General features: G+C 40.8%; 1 protein-coding gene and 1 long non-coding RNA gene across 2 annotated transcripts in view; one reads left to right on the top strand and one right to left on the bottom strand.

The window, feature by feature from the left end:
* The window catches only part of CLINT1 (clathrin interactor 1), a 53,654-nt gene extending 44,445 nt beyond the window's left edge, over positions 1-9,209 (bottom strand). Inside the window, exon 1 of the mRNA XM_029998000.2 lies at positions 9,014-9,209. Within this exon, the coding sequence (XP_029853860.1) occupies positions 9,014-9,054 (41 nt within the window). The 5' untranslated portion in view covers positions 9,055-9,209. The remainder of the gene's footprint in view (positions 1-9,013) is intronic.
* A 279-nt stretch (positions 9,210-9,488) lies between these two features.
* Positions 9,489-19,498, top strand: LOC121232542. Its single transcript, XR_005931166.1, has 3 exons — positions 9,489-9,962; positions 10,709-10,811; positions 19,071-19,498. It is a non-coding gene; the product is annotated as an uncharacterized LOC121232542 (long non-coding RNA).
* Positions 19,499-19,808: the final 310 nt, after the last annotated feature.

The raw sequence follows: 19,808 nt of genomic DNA, 5'->3' as shown, positions 1-19,808 counted from the left end.
GTACAAATATTTGTGTGACCATGGAGTTAACTATACCAGGGAACTGATCCAGTGGAGAATTTAATTGGCAAAAACAACTGGTTAGTCTGAGAGAGATTCTCTCATCAAGCAGAAAGTATGCTAGTGCCAGCAAAAAGGAGAGAAGTGTGCAGTCTGTGGCAGACGGAAGGCTGTGAAACCTCTTTTACCATCAGCCTACGCTTACACTGACTGTGAAACTACAACCTAAGATTTCATGTCTTAGGTTATGCTTTCATATATGTGCTAGTGCTGACAGCATTTGAGACTTCAGGGCAACTACAAGTGGAGACTCAGCGACGTGTTCCTGTGTCCTCCACTTACACTAGCTTTAATGATCCCTCTCCTATCCCCTTCCCTCCCACCTCAACACTGCTTCCTCAGATATGCAACACAAACACTTGTGCAGTTGTATGGCAAACAAGTCTAGGTAGGGAACTAATCTAACTTAAAAACAAATAACCTACAAAGTCCTTTTGGGAGAGACACAAAGGAAGAAAGGAAGCTTCCAATTGGATCTGCTCCTCTACCTGGTTCACTGCACAGCAACCCAAACCACCATACTTACGCAGCACATGACACAAGAATAAATAAGTACTGAATACTTTTTCTAACACAGTATTTTTTCAATAACACGGAGAACCACAGCCTACGCAGCTTTCTGGAAAGCAGTGAACTACCAACTTGTTAACAATTTCACGTGACCTTATCTTAACAAACACTTGTACCTTGAAAAATAAAGTGCACCCCAGTTAGAATCATATTTTTCAGAGGCAGAACTGAGGGACTGTTTTGTCATGAAAGCGTTATGCTCTCCTACACAATTGCTCTTTCTAAAGAGACTACTGAGCATCCTCAAAAGAAAGTTTTATCTATACTAAAGCTGTTTATTCCAAACAGAACAGGTAAATAAAGCTCATGCTCCAAACTGAAAGACAACAGCAGCTGTCAATCTTTGTCTATAACTGGGCCCATACTTGACCTATGTCAATAAGATCCAGCACACTATAAGGAGCTGGGAAAAGACCAATCGCAAAACTGACTACTTTATTCACTTGGTACATTTGCTACTAATTTAGTTTTTCATCTTCTTGCCCTGTATCAGTTTTGCCTTATGAATTAAAAAAATTGAGATAAGCATTTAAAAAAAGTCTGTAAAACAGTCAACTTTAAACAGAAATTTACACTATTGTACATCTTTGTTTTAGTAAAAAAGCAATTAAAGGGAGTAACTGTCCTACTTTTTCCAAAACCAAGGAGTCTCAATTTCCTGTCCCCCCTTTTTAAATACTGTCTTAATGTTAGTTCGGAAGACACAGTGGTAATTTGGAAGTTGAAGTTTCACATCAAGCACATGCCAGCAAAGTATTTGGAACATAGTTGAAGCAACATGTCGTGTTCTGCATGTTGGAGATGAGTTTCACAGCTTCAAATGGGACTTCTTGTATCATGACTTGTGGACAAGCTGTATCCCAAACTTCAGAATAAACCAATGAGAGAAATTCCAAAAGTTCCAAAATGAAGCACACAACTCTTAAGATCACCACATTTTTGTGTTCTAAACCTACCATCCTGTGAGACAATGCTTCACTCATTCTCCAACATCTCACCCTTCTGTTTTTACAAAAGCTTATCATTTTCACATAAATACAGAAATTCATTTAAAAGTTGAAATGAATGGAGGCAGATATGAGATACAAGAATCAGATTAGAATTTAAAGATTGCATTTTAGGACCACTCCAGTGCTTAGAGTTGCACCTTGAAATAGGCAAGCCTGAGGAGAGAAAGCAGTAGCATGTTCCACATTTGCACAATGCTTTGGAAGTAATTATACCTTGTGTATGAAATAATTATGCAAATCAGCTAATATTTTATAATACATTAGCTGGCAACAGAGCCAAGAGGAATCAGCACAGAACTGAGTTAAGCACCTTGATCCTTTTGACCACAGTTGCACACAGTGATGTAGGTAAGGCTCTTATCTTTGACCAGCTTCATTTACTTCCCAAGCAGAAGCCTAGTCTTACTTCTGGCAAGGCGATGCAAAGCTATGTTTTAAAAATACACACATCATTTAGGTTCCCTGAAAATACATAAGGCAAACACCTTAGCTAGCCTTATGCAACATAATACAAACTACTGTTAGCTTCCATAGGGTGTAAAATGGCAATAATACAGTTGAAAGAGCACTAACAAAAGCACCACTTGAAGCAGTGTGTTGATGAAACTTGTGTGTTTGGTCACAACTACCTTATGCTAACTCTTAATATATAGTTCAGCTTGTAATATTTTCCTACTTTTGATTACTCCACCAGTTGAATATTCAAACAGGAGAATGACATATCTATGCACATGAGATAACAGCATAATACTTTCAAAGATGCTTATCACCAATACTAAATTACATGGCCCAAAGACTATAACAATTTTTATTCCTTATTAAAACCAGCAACTTCTTTGAAGTTTTTTAAAGGAAGGAGGAAAGCCCTAAGTAGTAAGTGCTGTGACAAATGCTTGGCAGACACAGCCACGGACTGCTGCAGAGCCAAATGGTATGTACAAATACAGTCTTCCTTTGCATTCCCAAGACTATTTCTTCTCTCTCTCACTCTCTGGTAACCAGGCAGAGGCCAAGTTCTTATAGGGCTGGAGAGAATAATCATCACCTTGCTTGTAATAATGATGCAAAATGCTGTTCTTAAAGCCGTTAACAGCAGGACATCTCTTAAGCAGCAATAGGAGGATAACTCATGCAGTGAGGGTTAACTGTCCCTTACATAAAACGATGGAAGTATTCACTGCTCTTAAGATCTTGCTTATGCAAACCAAAATAAATCCTAAATATAAAGAAAACTAAATGATCCTGGAGCAAGGGAGTTTACGGGAAGGTCAGATAGCAATGGACTAGTGTTAGACAGTTATTTACCCTTTTGCTGGATATATCCTGTGATGGATCATTTACCGTAATACCTGCTATTACTAAACCAGCAAACAGCACTTCATTACAGAAGAGCTCAATAGTCTGGGTGGACAAATCCATGAACCGTAAGAAAATCACCCATAAACAAGAACAATTACAGGCATATTAAAAAAAGAAATTAGTTAGGCAAGAGGATTTAAAACTGCCAGCTGAGTATACATAAGATCCTGCTTATATGTTGGTCAAATGTGAGCATACTACAGGCAATAAGCAACTGAAAGTTAACTTTAAGTCATGTAATTGTAGGGTAAAATACTGGTATGCATTTACCATATTAATATGTATAATGCAGACATAGCATGAGCTATTGGACAACATCAGACTGGAAGTCAGCAAATCCAGAGTTTTGACTGTTATCAACTCACTGTGACTTGGTTTACTTGACACAGTTATCTTTTTAGTTTTCCTCATCAGTGAAGTGGGGGTAGTCCAGAAACCTCTACTCCTCAGCTGAAGTGCAAGGTCTAATTTACATGCCATGCTTTAGGCTACAACAGCTAGGAATTGCAATGACAATCGAAGCAGTAATTCACTCTATTTTACCAATAATTTACCCTTCTCTTTACAGCTTGTACAATTAGAAGTACTAAAGAAAACATGCTGTTTATTAACTAAAAGAACTTCTCCCCTATCTAGTTGTATTGGAGCTAATGATAGCAGCTCCTTTAACCCTTCCTTTTCCACTAACACTAAAAATCCTTCCTGCTTGCACAGATGTAACATCAGAACAAATAATAGAGGACCCTAGTGCCTAACTCTACAAATAAATTCTCAACTGTTACAAATGATTCTAGAATTTAGCGTCTGTACAAGCATTATAGTAAGTTCTAAACAAGACAATTTGCTCTCCATTTAAAAACAGCTTAAGATATTACATACTTGGGCAATTCATCAAGCTTGCAAAATGTATGAAAACCTAGCTCTGTAACACTTCAACTCCCACTCACATGAGGGAGTGCAAATACATTCCTGCTGGGTCACTAGAAAGGTGTGGCTAAGAGCAGTAGTAGCAAAGCAGTTAGGACTCAGCTAGGTGGACAAACTGAACTGGAAGATGCATGGAAAAAACAGGAGGATGGCAGCTGTCATATTCCTAATACTGGCAAGAAATTCACAGGCTCTCTCCTCTTAACTATACATCTAAGAAGCTCAAAAACTCAGTGACAACTATCTCACCCACCTTAACTAATTCAAATGAACATTTGGATCATACAGTCCTTACTACATACAGATCTGTCATCTTCACCAAATTTTTAATTGGACTGTTTCTTACCCTTTGATGTGCAGAAGGTTCTTAAAATGAGCTCGCTCACATTCTGGTCATGCAAGTTGGTGCATGTGGTGGATTCATTATATTTTCTCTCCCCTGTTCAGCTGAAGGGGGGAGTGATAGAGTGGCTTTGGTGGGCACCTGGGTCCAGAATGGTAATGAAATTTTAAAGAAAGTGGCTGTAAAGTCTCATCACATTGTGACACAGGCAGCAATCTAATCGTAATGGGTCCAAAGGTCTTCAAACCTGCTTACTGCATGTCTGTGACAGAAACTAGTTAGCAAAAAAGTTAAGTTACAATGACATCTTATATTGAGAGGAATTATTGCTCTGAAGAGTCCAACTAGCCTTGCTAACTATATATGCACAAGTGCTGTCTTCTGCTTTAAGCAGAAGAACCTTGTGCTAGGTTAACAACATACAGTTACATTTCAGGAAAATAAGAATCAGCAGATTCTGCTTCAAGAAGTGAGAATTCAGCAAAATTAGAGAGAGTTATGATGGCCTGGCTTTTGAACTTGGCCACAAGGCCAAGCTAATACCTTCCTGCTTCTGCCAAGCTAAAAATTGTTTTAACGGGGTTTCTTAACAGTCCTTGTTTTCTTTTGAAAATGCCATAGGGTTTTCTTTGCAGAACTCCCCTAGAAATTTCACAGGGAACACAAAGCACAACATATACTTATCTAATAAGATTAAAAAAGGAAGTTACCAAGTTGCATAATACTCTAGATTTCCACAGCCAGGACTCCATATGTCAAGGACTACAATACCTTTTGCCAGTTCTGTTATCACACAGCAGGTAGATACTTGGTTGGGGCCTTTGATGGTTTGATTATCAAAGTACAGATGCACCTATACCAATAAAAATATGACATTTCTCATATAAGCTGCTCCTACACAGTACTGGCCAGCCTGCAGATAGTCTCATGCAGCTCACAAGCAGTTCAAATGCAACACTTGCCCTCAAGTTTCATCACAACTACAGGGCTGTTTTGGAGCAGGCATGGGGTAACATGAACCCCCTGTTATGGGAGCTGCAGAACATCCAGGACTACTGTCACCAGCTCGCCCAGAGACAAAGCTGCAAAACCCATCGTGCAGCAGAGCAGTGGGATAGCTGGTGACCAGCACACTTCCTACCTGCCAAATGTTCTTAGAGCTCACAACCCCACCAGCTATCTAAAGTATGCGATGTGTGCCTCTGCACTCTGTCATGTTAAGATGTTGGTATGCAGCTCATTAGGTCAGAAAAATTGGCCATCTCTTGTATATAATGCTTAGGCTACACATTTCTACCACAGACGTAACCTAAGTCTATGACAAACCAGAATCTAACAAAAAGTCTACTACATTACTTCAGGAGTGACTCAGAAGTGCCACCTGACTCACTCACTTTGCATCAAGCACCACCCTGGACTTGAGCCATCAGAAACCTCTGCCATTTAAACCAAGTTTACTGTTATAGAGCAAACAAGTTGAACACAGAGGGCTCCATTTATTTTCCAATGCTTTTGTTTGCTTTCCAATTAAGTTTTGACCTACTGGGGGAAAAGAACCCATACAAGTGAACATCTAAAAAAAAAAAAAAAAAAAAAAAAAAAAGAGTGAAAAGCTACCTTCTGAAATTAATTTATTCACATAACAAAATAATGTGAAATAGAATTTATTCCAGAGGAAATAAAAAAATGTAGACCTACACCTTCTAAACTACAAGCTAACCAGAAACTCAACAGAAACTCAATATAATTCCCCACATATGAAGAACTCTCGTACACATTGCAGTACCTGAGAAGAAACTTGAGGGTGGAAGAAGTTTGACATTTATTTAGAAACTGCAAGAATAAAGCTTAGGACAAGTAAATTTTACTAGGCACAGACAGGCTTCATTACTTATTTGGTTTAAAGCCCAAACTTATTCGCAATGCCCAGTTAGAAACAAGGTGTTACTGTTCAATCATAACTAATCAAGGCACTTTAAATTTAAGGGGGGAAGTTATATTAGCAACTAAGAACAATGAGGTTAACGAAAGGGAGAACAAGACACAAAGTACCTTGTCACATCTTAGAACAGTCTAAATCTAATACTCTATCACATAGTCTTCCTAAATTTCTTATATAATAGGACCACCATTCAGTATCAAAAATAATTCTTATGCACAAAAGCATGCAGATCCATACTTTTGAGTTACTAGAAAATGCTACAGTACAAATAATAGAGGCGGTTCTAATGTGAAGAGAACTACAAAGCAGGAATGACCTAATGAACTTGATTGCTCAATTTCTATCACACTGAAGAAAACATAAATACCAAATACTTCAGTAATACTAAACACAAACTTGATTTTTCCTGTGTATTTTGCAGTTAACTTATTTTTAGGTTCTAAAACTTTGAAGAATTTTAATAGGTTACCATTTTTACTTTGGTTTTTTGCTGTTAAAGTAGCCCGCAGACATTGAAAAGAATAATTAATAGTAGCTTAACTATATATCATCGCTTACTGAACTTTCACTCACCAAAAAATCTGACAACTGTTTATTAAAAAGTCCTCCACCTTGAAATACCACTGACCTAACCAAGCTCTCAGCCACATGAAGCCCAAATAAGGATAAAAATACCAGATGAGTAAGTTGAAATTCTAAGATGCTAAATATCAGTTGAATATGGAACCAAGATGCAGAACTAACAGCCACTACAAAGCTATCAAAGTTTGAACTGGCAAAATTTCAAGCTGTTTGCACATTTTCAAAGTCCCCCTATAATCACATTCCTTTTTTAAGGAAAGAGAGTTTCTTGTTAAAGTTCAGTATGCTTCTGCCACAGCATCAGCGGTTATTTATGAGGCAGATAATATCACTTAGCCTCTCCTGCAGAGAATTTTGTAAGTCATGGCCTTAAGACAGAAGACATTATGACAAATCTGCACCACACACAATGGGACTATTGATTTTGATGTCTCTAAATACTATTTACTCTGCAGGCTCCACTTTCCCCCTGCTCCCTTTATTTTTTTTAAATACACAATCTGCTTTATTTGGAAAACGTTATTGCCAGACACTGAAGTTTATTTAAAAAAATTTTTTTATTATTTGAAATGTGCACCACTTACACCTGTTTTGGAAATCAAATATCTTTTCCAAACCAGATTTTTATGTATGTTTGGCTTAATAACTTATGAAGTATCTTAAAAGTAAACATTTTAAAAACAGTGACAGTGTTATAATGCTATAGTGATCATTAAACCTACACAAACAAAAGTACACAAGCAAAACTCAGAAAAACTTGATTTCCCTGAAAGTGTCCTTTTAAATCCTGGAACTCAAGACAAGCCTATTTGGGTTGTCCTACTATATACCTCATTTGTCACATTAAAACTACTTTAGCAAGGGCTGGCTTTGCATGCAAGAAGCTGTAAAAAATAAACAACGTCCTCAGGAGAAGTCTTATTCACAGTGGTTTTTAAATGTCAACTGATTCTTGGCCTAGAAAAGTCTCAGTCTGGTATACAGCACCATAAGCAAAATATTTGATTATCATAAGTAAGCTGCCATTTCTCTTCAGTTTGCTGTCTTTAAACCTATATATAAAGCAGACCAGTTTAAGAACTGTTTGGAGAAACAAAACCAAAAATTGTTCAAAATGGAACCTCAATTTTGAAAGACTGACTCTTTGACTTCTAAGGCTAGATACAACTATTAGTTCATGTAATCTCATTTGGTATATACTAATCTACAGACCTTCAGCCAGTTATTCCTCTAATTAGTCCACATTCATGGAAAAGTGCTCCAGGTTTGCCCCTAAAGATTTATTGTTTAAGGAGGAAAAACATAATCTTTAAGTTCTCCACCATATCAAATTTTTCTCATGCTAATAATAAAGGAGTGGCTGAGAAACATGACAATAACGTCACGCTTTCGAGCTGCAACACGGTGATTGTGATAACCAAGACCGCAGCCAAGTTTGCGGTGGGAGGAGGAGGTTCTAGTCGAGGAAATAAACTTGCAAATACCTGAGCTATTTAAATGTTTAAGGGGTGGGATACAGCATTTCACTCCCCTACCGTGCTCCCCCTCTGGAAGGCCCAAGGGTGGTGGGTCAATGGCAGTTGCAGTAGGGACCTGTCCTTAGGGAGGAGGAACACGCGTAGAGAGCACGGGGTGACTTTGGAAGCACTCTGAAAATTTACTACCGTACAGGTGGTTCTTAACTCCCCTCCTTCTTTGAGTGACTTGTCTGTTTCTTCCTAAGGGGCCTAGGGGCCACGGCAGGAGCCAATGCAGCAGAGACAGATTTTAAGGGCTCAGGTACCAAAATGGGCACGCACCCCCCGGGACCCTGTCAGAGAAGGGGGTACCCAAAGAAGAAGCACAGCTCGCCAAGAGCTGGAAGGGCCCAGAGGAGCCCAAGAGGGGCGGGAAAACAGCCAGCCATAATGGAAAGGCCACAGACTACCTGGAAAGCAGCCCCTGCCTGCCGGAGGGGCCAAAGCCGTTCGCCGGGAGGACGAGCAGGGGGCCACACCGGCCAGTCCCTCGGGGAGCAGGGACGAAGGCGGGCAGGGGGAGAGGGGAAGGGGTCAGCTGGGCACGGAGTGGGTGTGAGGCAGCCACCTCAGCAGGGGGAGGGGCAGCGGCCATGTTGTGAGGGGGGGGGGGGGGAGCACGGGCCCGGCTGAGGGGCCACGACCGAGCCGCCCCCGGCCCCCCGCCCCGCCCGCCCGCCCGCCCGCGCCCCGCCGCACTCACGCCTTGTCCACCAGCTCCCGCACTTTCCACATATTCAGCATGGCGCCGACCGCCTGGAGACCTCCCCGGCCTCGCTGCCCTCCTCCGCCGCCGGCCCCAGGAGGCCCCGCTCGCCGCGCCCCGGGCAGCCGCCGCCGCCGCCGCGCCGCCGAGCCAGGCCCGCTCCGGGCAGCCGCCGCCTCTGCCAAGCGAGAGACGCGGCGCCGCTCCCGGAAATGGAGGGTCTCGGGGCCGCGCGGCCTGCTGGGAGATGTAGTCTTCCCGCCGGCGGGGCGGGGCGGGGCGGGGCGGGGCGGGGAGGGGAGGCCGGGCCATCCCGCAAAGCCTGCTGGGAGCCGGGCGCCGGCCGGACGCGGAGCCTGCTGGGAATTTTAGTCTCCGGTGAAGAGCGCCGCTTCTGCGCGCAATGCCTGCTGGGAGTTGTAGTTCTGCGGCTTTCCCTGAGGGGGAGGACGGGCGGGCGGCGAAGCGGGCCTCGCCTCGCCGCGCCTCGCCTCGCCTCGCCTGGCCGTGTGGTGAGGGCTCTGTAGGCACTTGTCACACAGCGGTGGAACCGAGGCTTTGTGCCCTTCTCGGCTTGGGGTGCAGGTACAGCCCGGCTCTGACCCGCCCTCACGCCACTGCAGCATCAAGCCTGTGGTGAACTTGGCCCACAGCCAGGCGAGGCACAGGAGGGAGAAAGGTCTACGCAAGTAGCTGGCTAAAGCACAAAACACAGGTCTAAAACTCATGTCTGACCAGAATATGGTTTTATACCCTGCTTTTATTGCGAAGAACTCATTTAAGAGCAGCATTCTGTCATTATGACTGCCTGTTTGCTGATCGTGGTGTACAGACTATGGTGAATTTTCAGTGGACTTTCCGGATTACTCCTGCAGGCCGCGACCAGGATTTCTGCAAAAAATGCCACACGTGAAAGTGGATGGAAGGGTGCAGCGTGTGCGCTAAGGTAGCACATTCCATCGGGGCACAGCACATGCAGGAACCTTGTCTCCACTTCTCAAGAAGGATGAAGTCAATTGACAAAAACCCAGGGAACAATCACAAACATTAAAGCTGCCTCAGGAGAATACTAACTGTTTTAACATACTTGTCAACAAGCATTGCAAGACCATCTTCAAATATTGCCTGTGCAGGGTATTGAACAGGAATCACAGCTCCCTGGGTATAATGAAAACAGTGAAGTGAGTGAAGTGATTTTACAATAAGGATTGTCAGTTTCATTACATACATTTACTTTTGTTCTTTACCAACTTGTTTTTAATGTGAGTTTTGAATGACCAGTCATGATGGGGGGAGTTTTCTTCTCAAGAGAAGTGGAAGTCTGTTGTCTATTTCTTTGCACGTCACAGGACATGAACTGAGTGTCTGGGTATTATAGTTAGTCCATAATACATTCTTGATGTGTATTTCTTGTTGGTGTGCTTGTATCATAAATGAACATATTTTGCATAAAGACAATATACATCTGCAAACTTTTACCCAAAGGCAACATACATCTGTAAACTTTTTGCCTTTTTATTGTTTAGTCAGAGCAAGCAAAGAAAGGGATGAGAAAGACCAGTTGCAGCTGCACTTGCTGCTCAAATAACAGTCACCTCTTTTAAAATTTGGTGGTTCTCTGCACTATTCAGGAAAGCTAAAGAGCTGATCACCTGCCCATTTTCGGACATCCCATTATATCTTTTTACATAGGTACTTTCATGGCTTCTGTCTCCTGAACATCTCAGTGAAATCTATTTGAATATAAGAATATCCTGAATAGATCATCAAATCCAGCATTCTCTCACTAACAGTAGTAAGTATTAGATGTTCATGTAAAGAATGTAAAAACTCGTGAATGTGGATGGATCAATCTCCAGGTACATCTTTCCCATTTTCAGTTTTCTGTGGCTTAGGGACTTGGTTCTGGAATATTGGCGCTAAAGCTTTCTGTTTAGGACCACTGGATGGACTTTTTTTTAATTAATTTAACTGATTGCTTTTTGAATCCTTTTGGATTAGCTTACACAACACTTTGTAGCAATGAATTCTGTGTTATAACTGTTGTGTGAAAAAATAGCTCCTTTTGTATGTTTTAAATCGTCTGCTTAATAGCATTACTAGTTCAAGTATTATGAGAATTAGTATTTAACAATTCCCTATTGCTCCTTTCCTTGTCAGTTACGAATTTAGAAATCTGTAGATTTCTTACCACACTGTTTTCTTCACTGTGCCTAAGACTTGCAGTATACTTACTTTCTCCTTATTCAGAAGTTGTGCCATACCTTTTGCCATACAGTAAGTCTACTGTATTGTTTTTGAAACTGAAGGGGAAGAACCAGCACTGCATGCAGTAGTGAAGACACTTAGCAGCCTCGTGATGTTTTATATTTTTTTTCTCAGTCCCCTTCGTAAGAGTTCTTAATGCACTTTGCCTTTTTGAAAGCTACTGAACACTGAGATGATATTTTAATCTGTAGCACAACATCTGTGGAGATTGTTTGTGGTTGGTGTTTAACTGAACTCAGCACCAGTTTTGCTGCCAGCACAAATGTGAGGCACATTGCCATGTGCCTTTCCATCATGGACTGGGAGAAGGGTCATCCTTAATTTCATATTGTAACACCTGGCAAAGCAAGCTGGGTGAAGACTCTCACTCTTTGATATCTGCCTTTCATTTTTTTTCTGTGAATAAACTGAGGACTTTGGTCGTCAGGAGTAGAAGATGACATTGATAGTCTCTGTTTAAAGAAAAAATAAAGTATTATAGTTGGAGCTTGCAAAAACACAACTTTTCTGATTTGCTACAAATGTTGTTATTTTTAAATTTGGCTTCAGTCCATATTGGATCAAAATCAAATTTCTAAATACATTTCTGATGAACTGCAAGTTCCCCAGATTCTGCTGTGGTGCAGTGAAATTGATGTTCTTCTTAGCACTCGTTTCCTTGAGCAGCTGCAAGCAGCTCCCAGCGTTCTGAGTGCTGGAACAGACCTGCCAACTCATGATGGGCTGCAAGAGGCAGTTTCCAGGGTCCATACTCTACCCACACCTCAAGGTGCACATACCCCCAAAGTCAAATCCACCCATTCCTCCCTATTTTCCCATCAGGGATGACATTTGAACTGAGACAGTTAGGGGTCAATGAGCCATCAGGATTTCATTGATTTGTCTGTTTGTTTTTTACAAATCTTTGTTACCATGTGAAAAAAATTATGACCCACTGTAATCATACACCAGAAAAAGAGAATAGTAAAGAGAGTATTTCAGATGCAGGCATAAGAGAATAACAGTATATGCAGAATAAAGAGAGAATGAAGCTGGAATTTAAAAGCAGTTAAGATGAAGGTGCGCATCTTTTAAGCATTACTAGCTATGTCTGGATGCAGTAATGGGGCAAGGAGAGACGACTGGCATTTATTGTCAATTTTAAGGTATAGTAAAAAGCAGGTCTTTATGTGAGATTGAATGCAACATGACTGACAGTAATTTTGCCATCTCCATTCTGTCAGCTACTGATAAAGTGCATGAGCATATGTATAATTTCTGAATGATGTGAAGACACTTTCTGGTTCATAAGTAGTTCCTTTAAAAGAAAGATCTGATCGGTGTAGGTAGAGGGTAATGCAGTTTCAAAGCAATACAATATTCAGCATAACAGGTAGTAGTTGTAACATATATCATGTAAAGGAATTGTACTTTATTATAATTTGAGCCATCAATTACAGGAGAAGCAGTTAGAGAAATTGAACTAATTTGAACACTGCAATAGAGTTTGCACCTGGCTATTCCAGAAGTTAATATGGGCCATTCGGTGCACAAAAAGTCTTGCACATTCCAAATGCCTGGAGAGCAATATTGTTGTTAATATCAACCATATTAATGCACAGTAGAGAGATGTCCAAGTCAGTGATTAATTTACAATTAAAATGTAGGAAAAAAAAGAGGAATGTCAAGGAAAATCACATTGCGGCAGGGGAGGGAGGCAGTGGCACAAACTGAGACAAACTTTTCATTTAAAGCAGTATTTGTTTTCATGATTTCATAAAGCTCCACTTTTTACCCACTTACACAGCTGAAGTCTGAATTTCGTAAAAACTGTTTGTTCTGAGAATTAGTCAATAGGGCAGAAGTAACATTGAAACAATGTTCTCTGTTTGCAGGCTGGTTAGTGTCCCAGGCTTTTCTGAACAATTGCGGCTTCTCCAAATCCAAATCTGTCTTTCTGTAACACATCCCATACACACAAACATACCATGTTAAAAACAGAAGGTCATTAGGTGGGCTGTTGCAGAAACTGTCTTTCTGCTCTGCCACAGAATGGTTCTGCCTCTGTAAAAATGGCAAAATCCTCCAGTCTCTTCCATGGTTGTAAAACTGCCTATAAAGCTTCCACCATTCAGCACCTCAGCCCGTATCACACTCATATCAGAAAGAGAGAATCTTGGGGTGCAGTAAATATCTTCTGTGGAAACAGGGGAGAGTGAAAAGGAGACTCTGGCAGTGATGATGCTGTTCCAACTTTATCCCTCCTAACACTGCCCTCTTTCCCCCTATTGCTGTGGTGTTACATCCATTTACTAACAGCATTTGCATGTCCAGGACCTGTCTGATTCACTATAAAGGAATGTAGGTAGCAAACTTTGAAGAAGTTTTTTAAGTGAAAATGATCCGATTTTAAGCTTTAGAGCCAAGACTACAACTGCCCATGTTATGCTCGTGGAAGACTGGGAGTGCCCGGCAGAGGTGATGACCTCAGAAGCTGGGAGATCAACTCTGCTCTCAGACAGCTTCTTCTGCCTAGATAACACTAGCAGTTTTTTGCAGGAAGTCCCTGCAGGGAGGTTGTACTGAATATTAACATCAGTCTGCATTCAGCCCTAGTGCTGCTTTATTTTCTAGCCTGAAGAAATGAAGGTCGATTCCATACTGTGGGCATTCTGTGGGTGTCACTCTGTCTCCTCACAATCTTTTGAAACAGTTGAACCATTTCACTTAGATGAGGCAGAGGTGGATGGTTCTCAAAGTGATTTACAAATTTATGCAAAATTCTTACAAGTTTCCTGAAAATAAATGACAGAATAGGAGAGACCTTATTGTCACTGCTCCTGAAAAAGTAGTGCAAGCTGAGCTCAGCCTTTAATGGAAAGCATTTAAGGTCAAGGTTCTCTTCTAAGGGTTCTCCATTGTCCAGTAAGCAGTAAATTCTGGCTTTTGCTGTGCCTAGGGCATTCACAACGTTGCTCTTTGTTGTGGATTCCCTGATGTCTAGAAAGGGGTGAATTCCTGCTGCCAAAATATTACCATTTAATTATCAAACCAATCAACTGTGAGACAAATGTCCCCAGGGAAGCAGTCTTCATTAGTTCCACTTTTTACAGAGCTACTTGGGGTTTTTTGGTTTCTCATTTTCTCCCACATTAGCAATAGGCAGTTTGTGCACGGCCCCAAATTAGGATGAAAATGTGGGGTTTGGGGATTGCCAACTAATGGCTGATATTAGATGTTCTGAGCTTTCCTTCAGGCTGATGATGCAGCATTATCTGCCACTTTTCTTGGGGAGGCTTTGGAGCCATAGTTTTTAAAATGTTCCCACTGTTAGACATGTAAAATATGGGGAACCCCCCTCTGAATTGTGTCCTGATGTCACAGCTATCCCTGTCATGCCCTTAGACACCTCCTTTAAGTGGCTGTGGTACTTTCCAAGGGAAATTTAGGAGTTTGTATTTGAGAATTGATCCTCAGAGTAGAATTCTCTTCTCTCAGAATAATCATGCATGATCTTTAGTCTTCTCACAGAAAGTAATTTCCAGATTCTTCAGTCTTTTATTTTAGGTCCAGTATATTCTAAGAATCTAGAGCCTGGATTGTTTCTGGTATTTGCTATTATGCAGCTGTTCAGTAAGTTCTTTTGTCCACTGACAACAATCCATCTCTCTCTAGCATTTGAACTATACAGGAGGAGGAGAAAAGGACAGGCCACTGTCTGCTTTTTGTAACAGTCAGCCCTTGACAGGTTTGTCTTGGTTAGGAGTCTGGGTTTCAAGTTCCAAAATTCCTGTGACAGTGGCCAGAGTTAGAAAACTGGTAGCAGAACAAGGCTGAACCAGAAGCACATGCCAGACTAGTGAGGTCAGAATTCTTGGGTATGGTTGCAGCCCGTATAAGTGTTCCCATTTGTTATGTTGTCAGTTTGACTGTAGTCCAAGTCACTCAGCTTTGTGCTAGATCCCAAGCCAGAAAGGTCTTGTTTGCCTGATTTCCTAAGGATATAAAGCTTATGAGATCTTGCTGTCTCTGTATTTGTGTCTCTCAGTCCCCTTGCAATTACTGTTGGGCCAATTTCAAATAAATTAGATACAGGGGTGGCAGGCTTAAGGATAGGAAGTTATGTTTTGTGAAAATGCACAGCTGTATGGAGAGAGATACCATATGAATGCCCCTGTAAGCATGTAGTAGGAGTAGAAAGGTTGTAGTAGGACTTCAGTTGGATAACTAGGAATCCCCTTGGAGAGCACTGTTACCAGTGTTCCTGCTTCTGAGGGAGACACAGGAGAATCCAACCACAAGACACAAAACTTAAGGAAAACAGATCTCCTTTATTGCTCACTGAAGACCTTGTTTCTTTTTGGTCTGGCTACTCTCATACATATTAACTAGTATCATAAATGTCTTACGTGTCCCATCAGATAAAGCCCTACTATGGCTTTCCATCAGCTGTGAACAATGAGAGGACAGAGTTGTAGTCATGCTTCCCTCTTGAGGCTACTAAATAGCCCCCTAAACAGGTGAAAGAAATGGCAAATCAAAATCATCTTCAAGCTATGGTCATGGGCAACTGCTGTTTGGTAAGCCAGTAAAACATGGTCAATGGAAACACTACAACTTTTTCTCTCAAAGGTCATACATATGTATTTTCATGGATGCAAGCTAACAAACAAAAAATAGGGAGATATGAAAGCAGTGTTTGAACAGGCAAAAATCAGTCTCATTTTTGTTTGGCTGGAAGTTAAAACTGCCATCACAACAGTTCACAAAATGATCTTCAAATTCCTTTTTCAGAATGTTTAGCTGGACTTGGATTGAAACACAGTAGATGGAGACATTTTCACAGACTGGCAGGCTGGGACTCTCCAGCCTGGAATTATCCAGCCAGTTTTAGTCAGAGAAACTGGCTTTCTATCTCAAAGTGGGAGACAATGCTTTAAAATGCTGCTTTTTTTTTCCCCACCACAATTTTTAATTAGATCATGTTCGAAAGAAAAGAATGGAAGAAAGTGCTGCTGATTTTTCTATGTTCAGATTAAAAAAAAAGCTGTTTAATGAGTTTCTTTTCTCTCTATCAGTTCACATAATAATTTATATGCATCAACAGGAAAACAGTGCAAACGCAAGTCCTGTAATGAAGGGTTTCCACCTGAGTAACTTCTGTTAGGGGGAGGAAATGGTGCTTTAGCGACTTTTACTTCCATGCTTCCCTCATCCTTCTTTTCTATTTTGCTTGCTTGCTTACATGGAATGTGGTTGTTTTGGTTCATGTTGTTTTACAAAAATAAGGCTTTGAAATCTGCTGTTGACTACTAGTATTTTACAAAAGCAAACTGCAAGCACCATCACCAGCATAAAAGCTACTGAGATTTTCATGAATTAAAAGGTAAGTTAAAAGAGCAAAATCAGTCTCAAAGGTGCAACTGATGAGGTTTATTGTCAAGTTGAGAGGAATGTCAGATGGAAAAAAATACCATAAATTAACAGCATGTATTTCTTGTGCTGTCTACAAGAACCAGATTTGACCCGCTGGGATTTAAGTGGACATTTTCTTGCAGCATTGAGTAACCTTATCCACAGTAATTTACTACAGCTTCTTTCTCAGGACTATTTGGTACTGGCCACCATCAGGTAAAAGACAGTGAGTTAAACAGATTGATCATCTCCAGTTCCAAAGTTCTTCTGTGAGGTTCTTGACAGTTCATTCAGTATTGAATTTACTGTGCCTGGGACCTTCAATTCTTAGATCCTGACAAAGAAAGTGAGAGCTACCATCTACCATCCACTCTTTCTCTGATCTTGAGGATAGCTTCGGGAACAAAGTGATGCTCATTTCCAACTGCCTGTCTCCTTCTTCTGGAATAATTGCCAGACAGATGTAAAATTCTGCCTTGCACGCAGTACCACCCAGTAAAACAAGTATGTTGCACAAGACAGTGGCCTGGTTAATTTTGTACCAGTTGTTCTACTGCTTTCTTCATTTGCAATAGTTTCAATTCCTCTCTTGTTCCTATTGGTGTGGCTTTTATTTACTGTCTCCCCCTGTGTCATGAACTTAATGCTTATCTTTGGATAAAGGCTGAGGGCTGAGTTGAGAGAGAGAGTATTAGCAGCCCTTAAGCTTCAAGGTGCTTGTTCATTAGAGTTCATCAGTTTGGGAACTGCTTGCTGTTTTGGAAGACAGGAACAGAAAAAGAGAGTATAAATGCTGCTAGCTTGAATAAAAGGTTCTGTTATTGGGAAGAGAAAAAAAAAAACCAACCCACAACAACAAAGAGGTAAGAGCTCTGGAGAGGCAGGAGTTGTCAAAAAGCCTTCGCCATCAAATAGACTTCAGAGAACCATAGCAGACGGATTTTCAGTACCAGTCAAATGTAAGAGTGTAGGAAGTTGACATGCTGTCCCTTGGAGAGCCGAGGTATTGACAAAAGACATGCAAACTTGAAAAATGTACATTTGTGGAAAAATCCATCCTGACAAGTGACTGCACTTAAGTCGCCAAATGGACTTCACCCATGGGATGAAACTCAATTATTGTTGCACATCCAATGAATCCATCCATGGAGAAAGCACATGGCCAATAAAAAGGAACCGTTCAGTAATCAGATCTTTCAAAAACTATTTAGCTCTTTGCCACTGAGTACCTGCTATAAGTGACATGTACTTTCCTGCAAACCTGCTTGGCTCCTTGACTAGCTGGTTAGAAGTGCTGAGCCATTCTGAGCTGTGCTGGAGCACAAATACATCCTGCACAAACCATTCAACAGAATTTCTCAAATACTTCTGAGGAGACGTCTGACATCACAGCTTTTTCAATTGCAGTTTGTATTTAGTACTATGAAGGATGCTTTTGTGTTTGGAGATATTTTTATGAGACTGGCAATAGGAGCTATTTAATGCTAAAAGGATTGTGTTAAATGGTTTAGTCCAGAGAGTCCCAGTCAAGGCTCCATTAAGTAAGAATCTTGCAAGCTGTAAGTCATTAAGACAGTCTTCCATTTTGAGTGAGGAAGTGTCTAGCGTGCAGCTGCTGCTCAGAGTTTATCTTTCCATACCAATATTTACTAGATGCCATCTCTCTTCTTTTGAGATTACATTATCCTTTGCACAATCTGTGTACTTTTTATTTGCCATCTTCTTGATTTCAGCATGGCCACAGTCATGATCATGAATAAATCCTTCTTAGTGAAAGATCTATTTTGGGTCATTTTTATTTTCTGCTTCATAAATGAAAGCCAGCCCCATGAATGGCATCTAAGCCATTTGTTTTAGGATGCACCTGCACACATATTTGTTTCATAACAAAAACATCTTTGTGAAACTGAAACACTGCAACTGTTGTTTGCGAAAAACAGGCAACAGTGGCTGGCAACAGATACTTTTAAGAACATGGATATTAAGTGCAAGTGTTTCGTAAGACCACTTAGTTGCTAAGGCCAAATTTGAAACCTTTGCTTTTTTTACCAGCCATCTAGTTCTCTGCTCTGTCTCTCCATTTTCATAGATGTGTCATGATGCTTTTTAGAAGACGTTCTCTAGAATAAATTGAATATCCAGTTTTTCATGACAATTCAGAATGCAGTTTCCCTCAGATGTGTGAAGTTCCAGTTCCAGCACTGAGTACACACACACACATGTGGACATGCACACAGACATCTGCCCTTCCACCCATCATTTTTCCAAAAGGAAAAATGTCCTGGGGACTAAGCTGTACTTTTTTTTTTTTTTTTTTTCATTTCTTTTTTACTCCCATTGTTTCAACCAAGCTTTTTTCATTATCTGTCTGCCTTTCTCTTTTTCTTTACAGGCTGGCAATTTGGTCTTGGAACATTCTCTGGGCTGCCAAGCAATAAGCTTCTCCTTATTCATATTTTCAGGGAAAAATGTAGCACATCCATTTACACTGTCACCCTGACATAAGTTTGAGCCCACTCTCAAGACGAGAGTTATCAGGCACTATCAAATCAAGCAACAGCGATGAAGGATCAAGCATCAGCCATCAAGTCTGCACCATCCCAGCCTCAGAGCTGAGAGCTGGAGTAAACTGTTTAGCACAGTTTTATTCATATGGTGTGAGTGGATATGAACAGGGTACTGAATTTAACTCTTGTTTCAGCAGTAGTTGTCCAGAACTTCACTGTTCTGAAGCATTACGTGAGTACTTTGATCTCAATGCATAGCCGGCAATGCAAATGGAAATGCAGAGGGGCACATGGCCTAGCAAGCTTAAGTCAACTCTCAGGCCTACTCTTCACTTTGTGATATAATCAGAGCCAAAGACTGTTTAACATTTCTAGTGATTACATTAGCACTTTTATCTCAATGAAGTAAAAATTCCACATTCTTTGAAGAATCTCCTTGGGGAACTGAAAAAAACTGCCTTCAAACGCAGTAACACATTTTCATAAAAACACTCCATATTTGCAAATCTTCATCACACTCCAAGTCTATCTAGAAAAGTTGTTTCTCTAACATTCTTTTCAGCATTTGTCTTCACAGATACAGTGACTCAGCACAACAAGAACATAGTATGCAAGTCTACCAT

Source organism: Aquila chrysaetos, chromosome 22 (assembly GCF_900496995.4).
Source record: "Aquila chrysaetos chrysaetos chromosome 22, bAquChr1.4, whole genome shotgun sequence".
In the NCBI taxonomy this organism is placed as follows: Eukaryota; Metazoa; Chordata; class Aves; order Accipitriformes; family Accipitridae; genus Aquila; species Aquila chrysaetos.
This window is presented reverse-complemented; position numbering and strand designations above follow the sequence as displayed.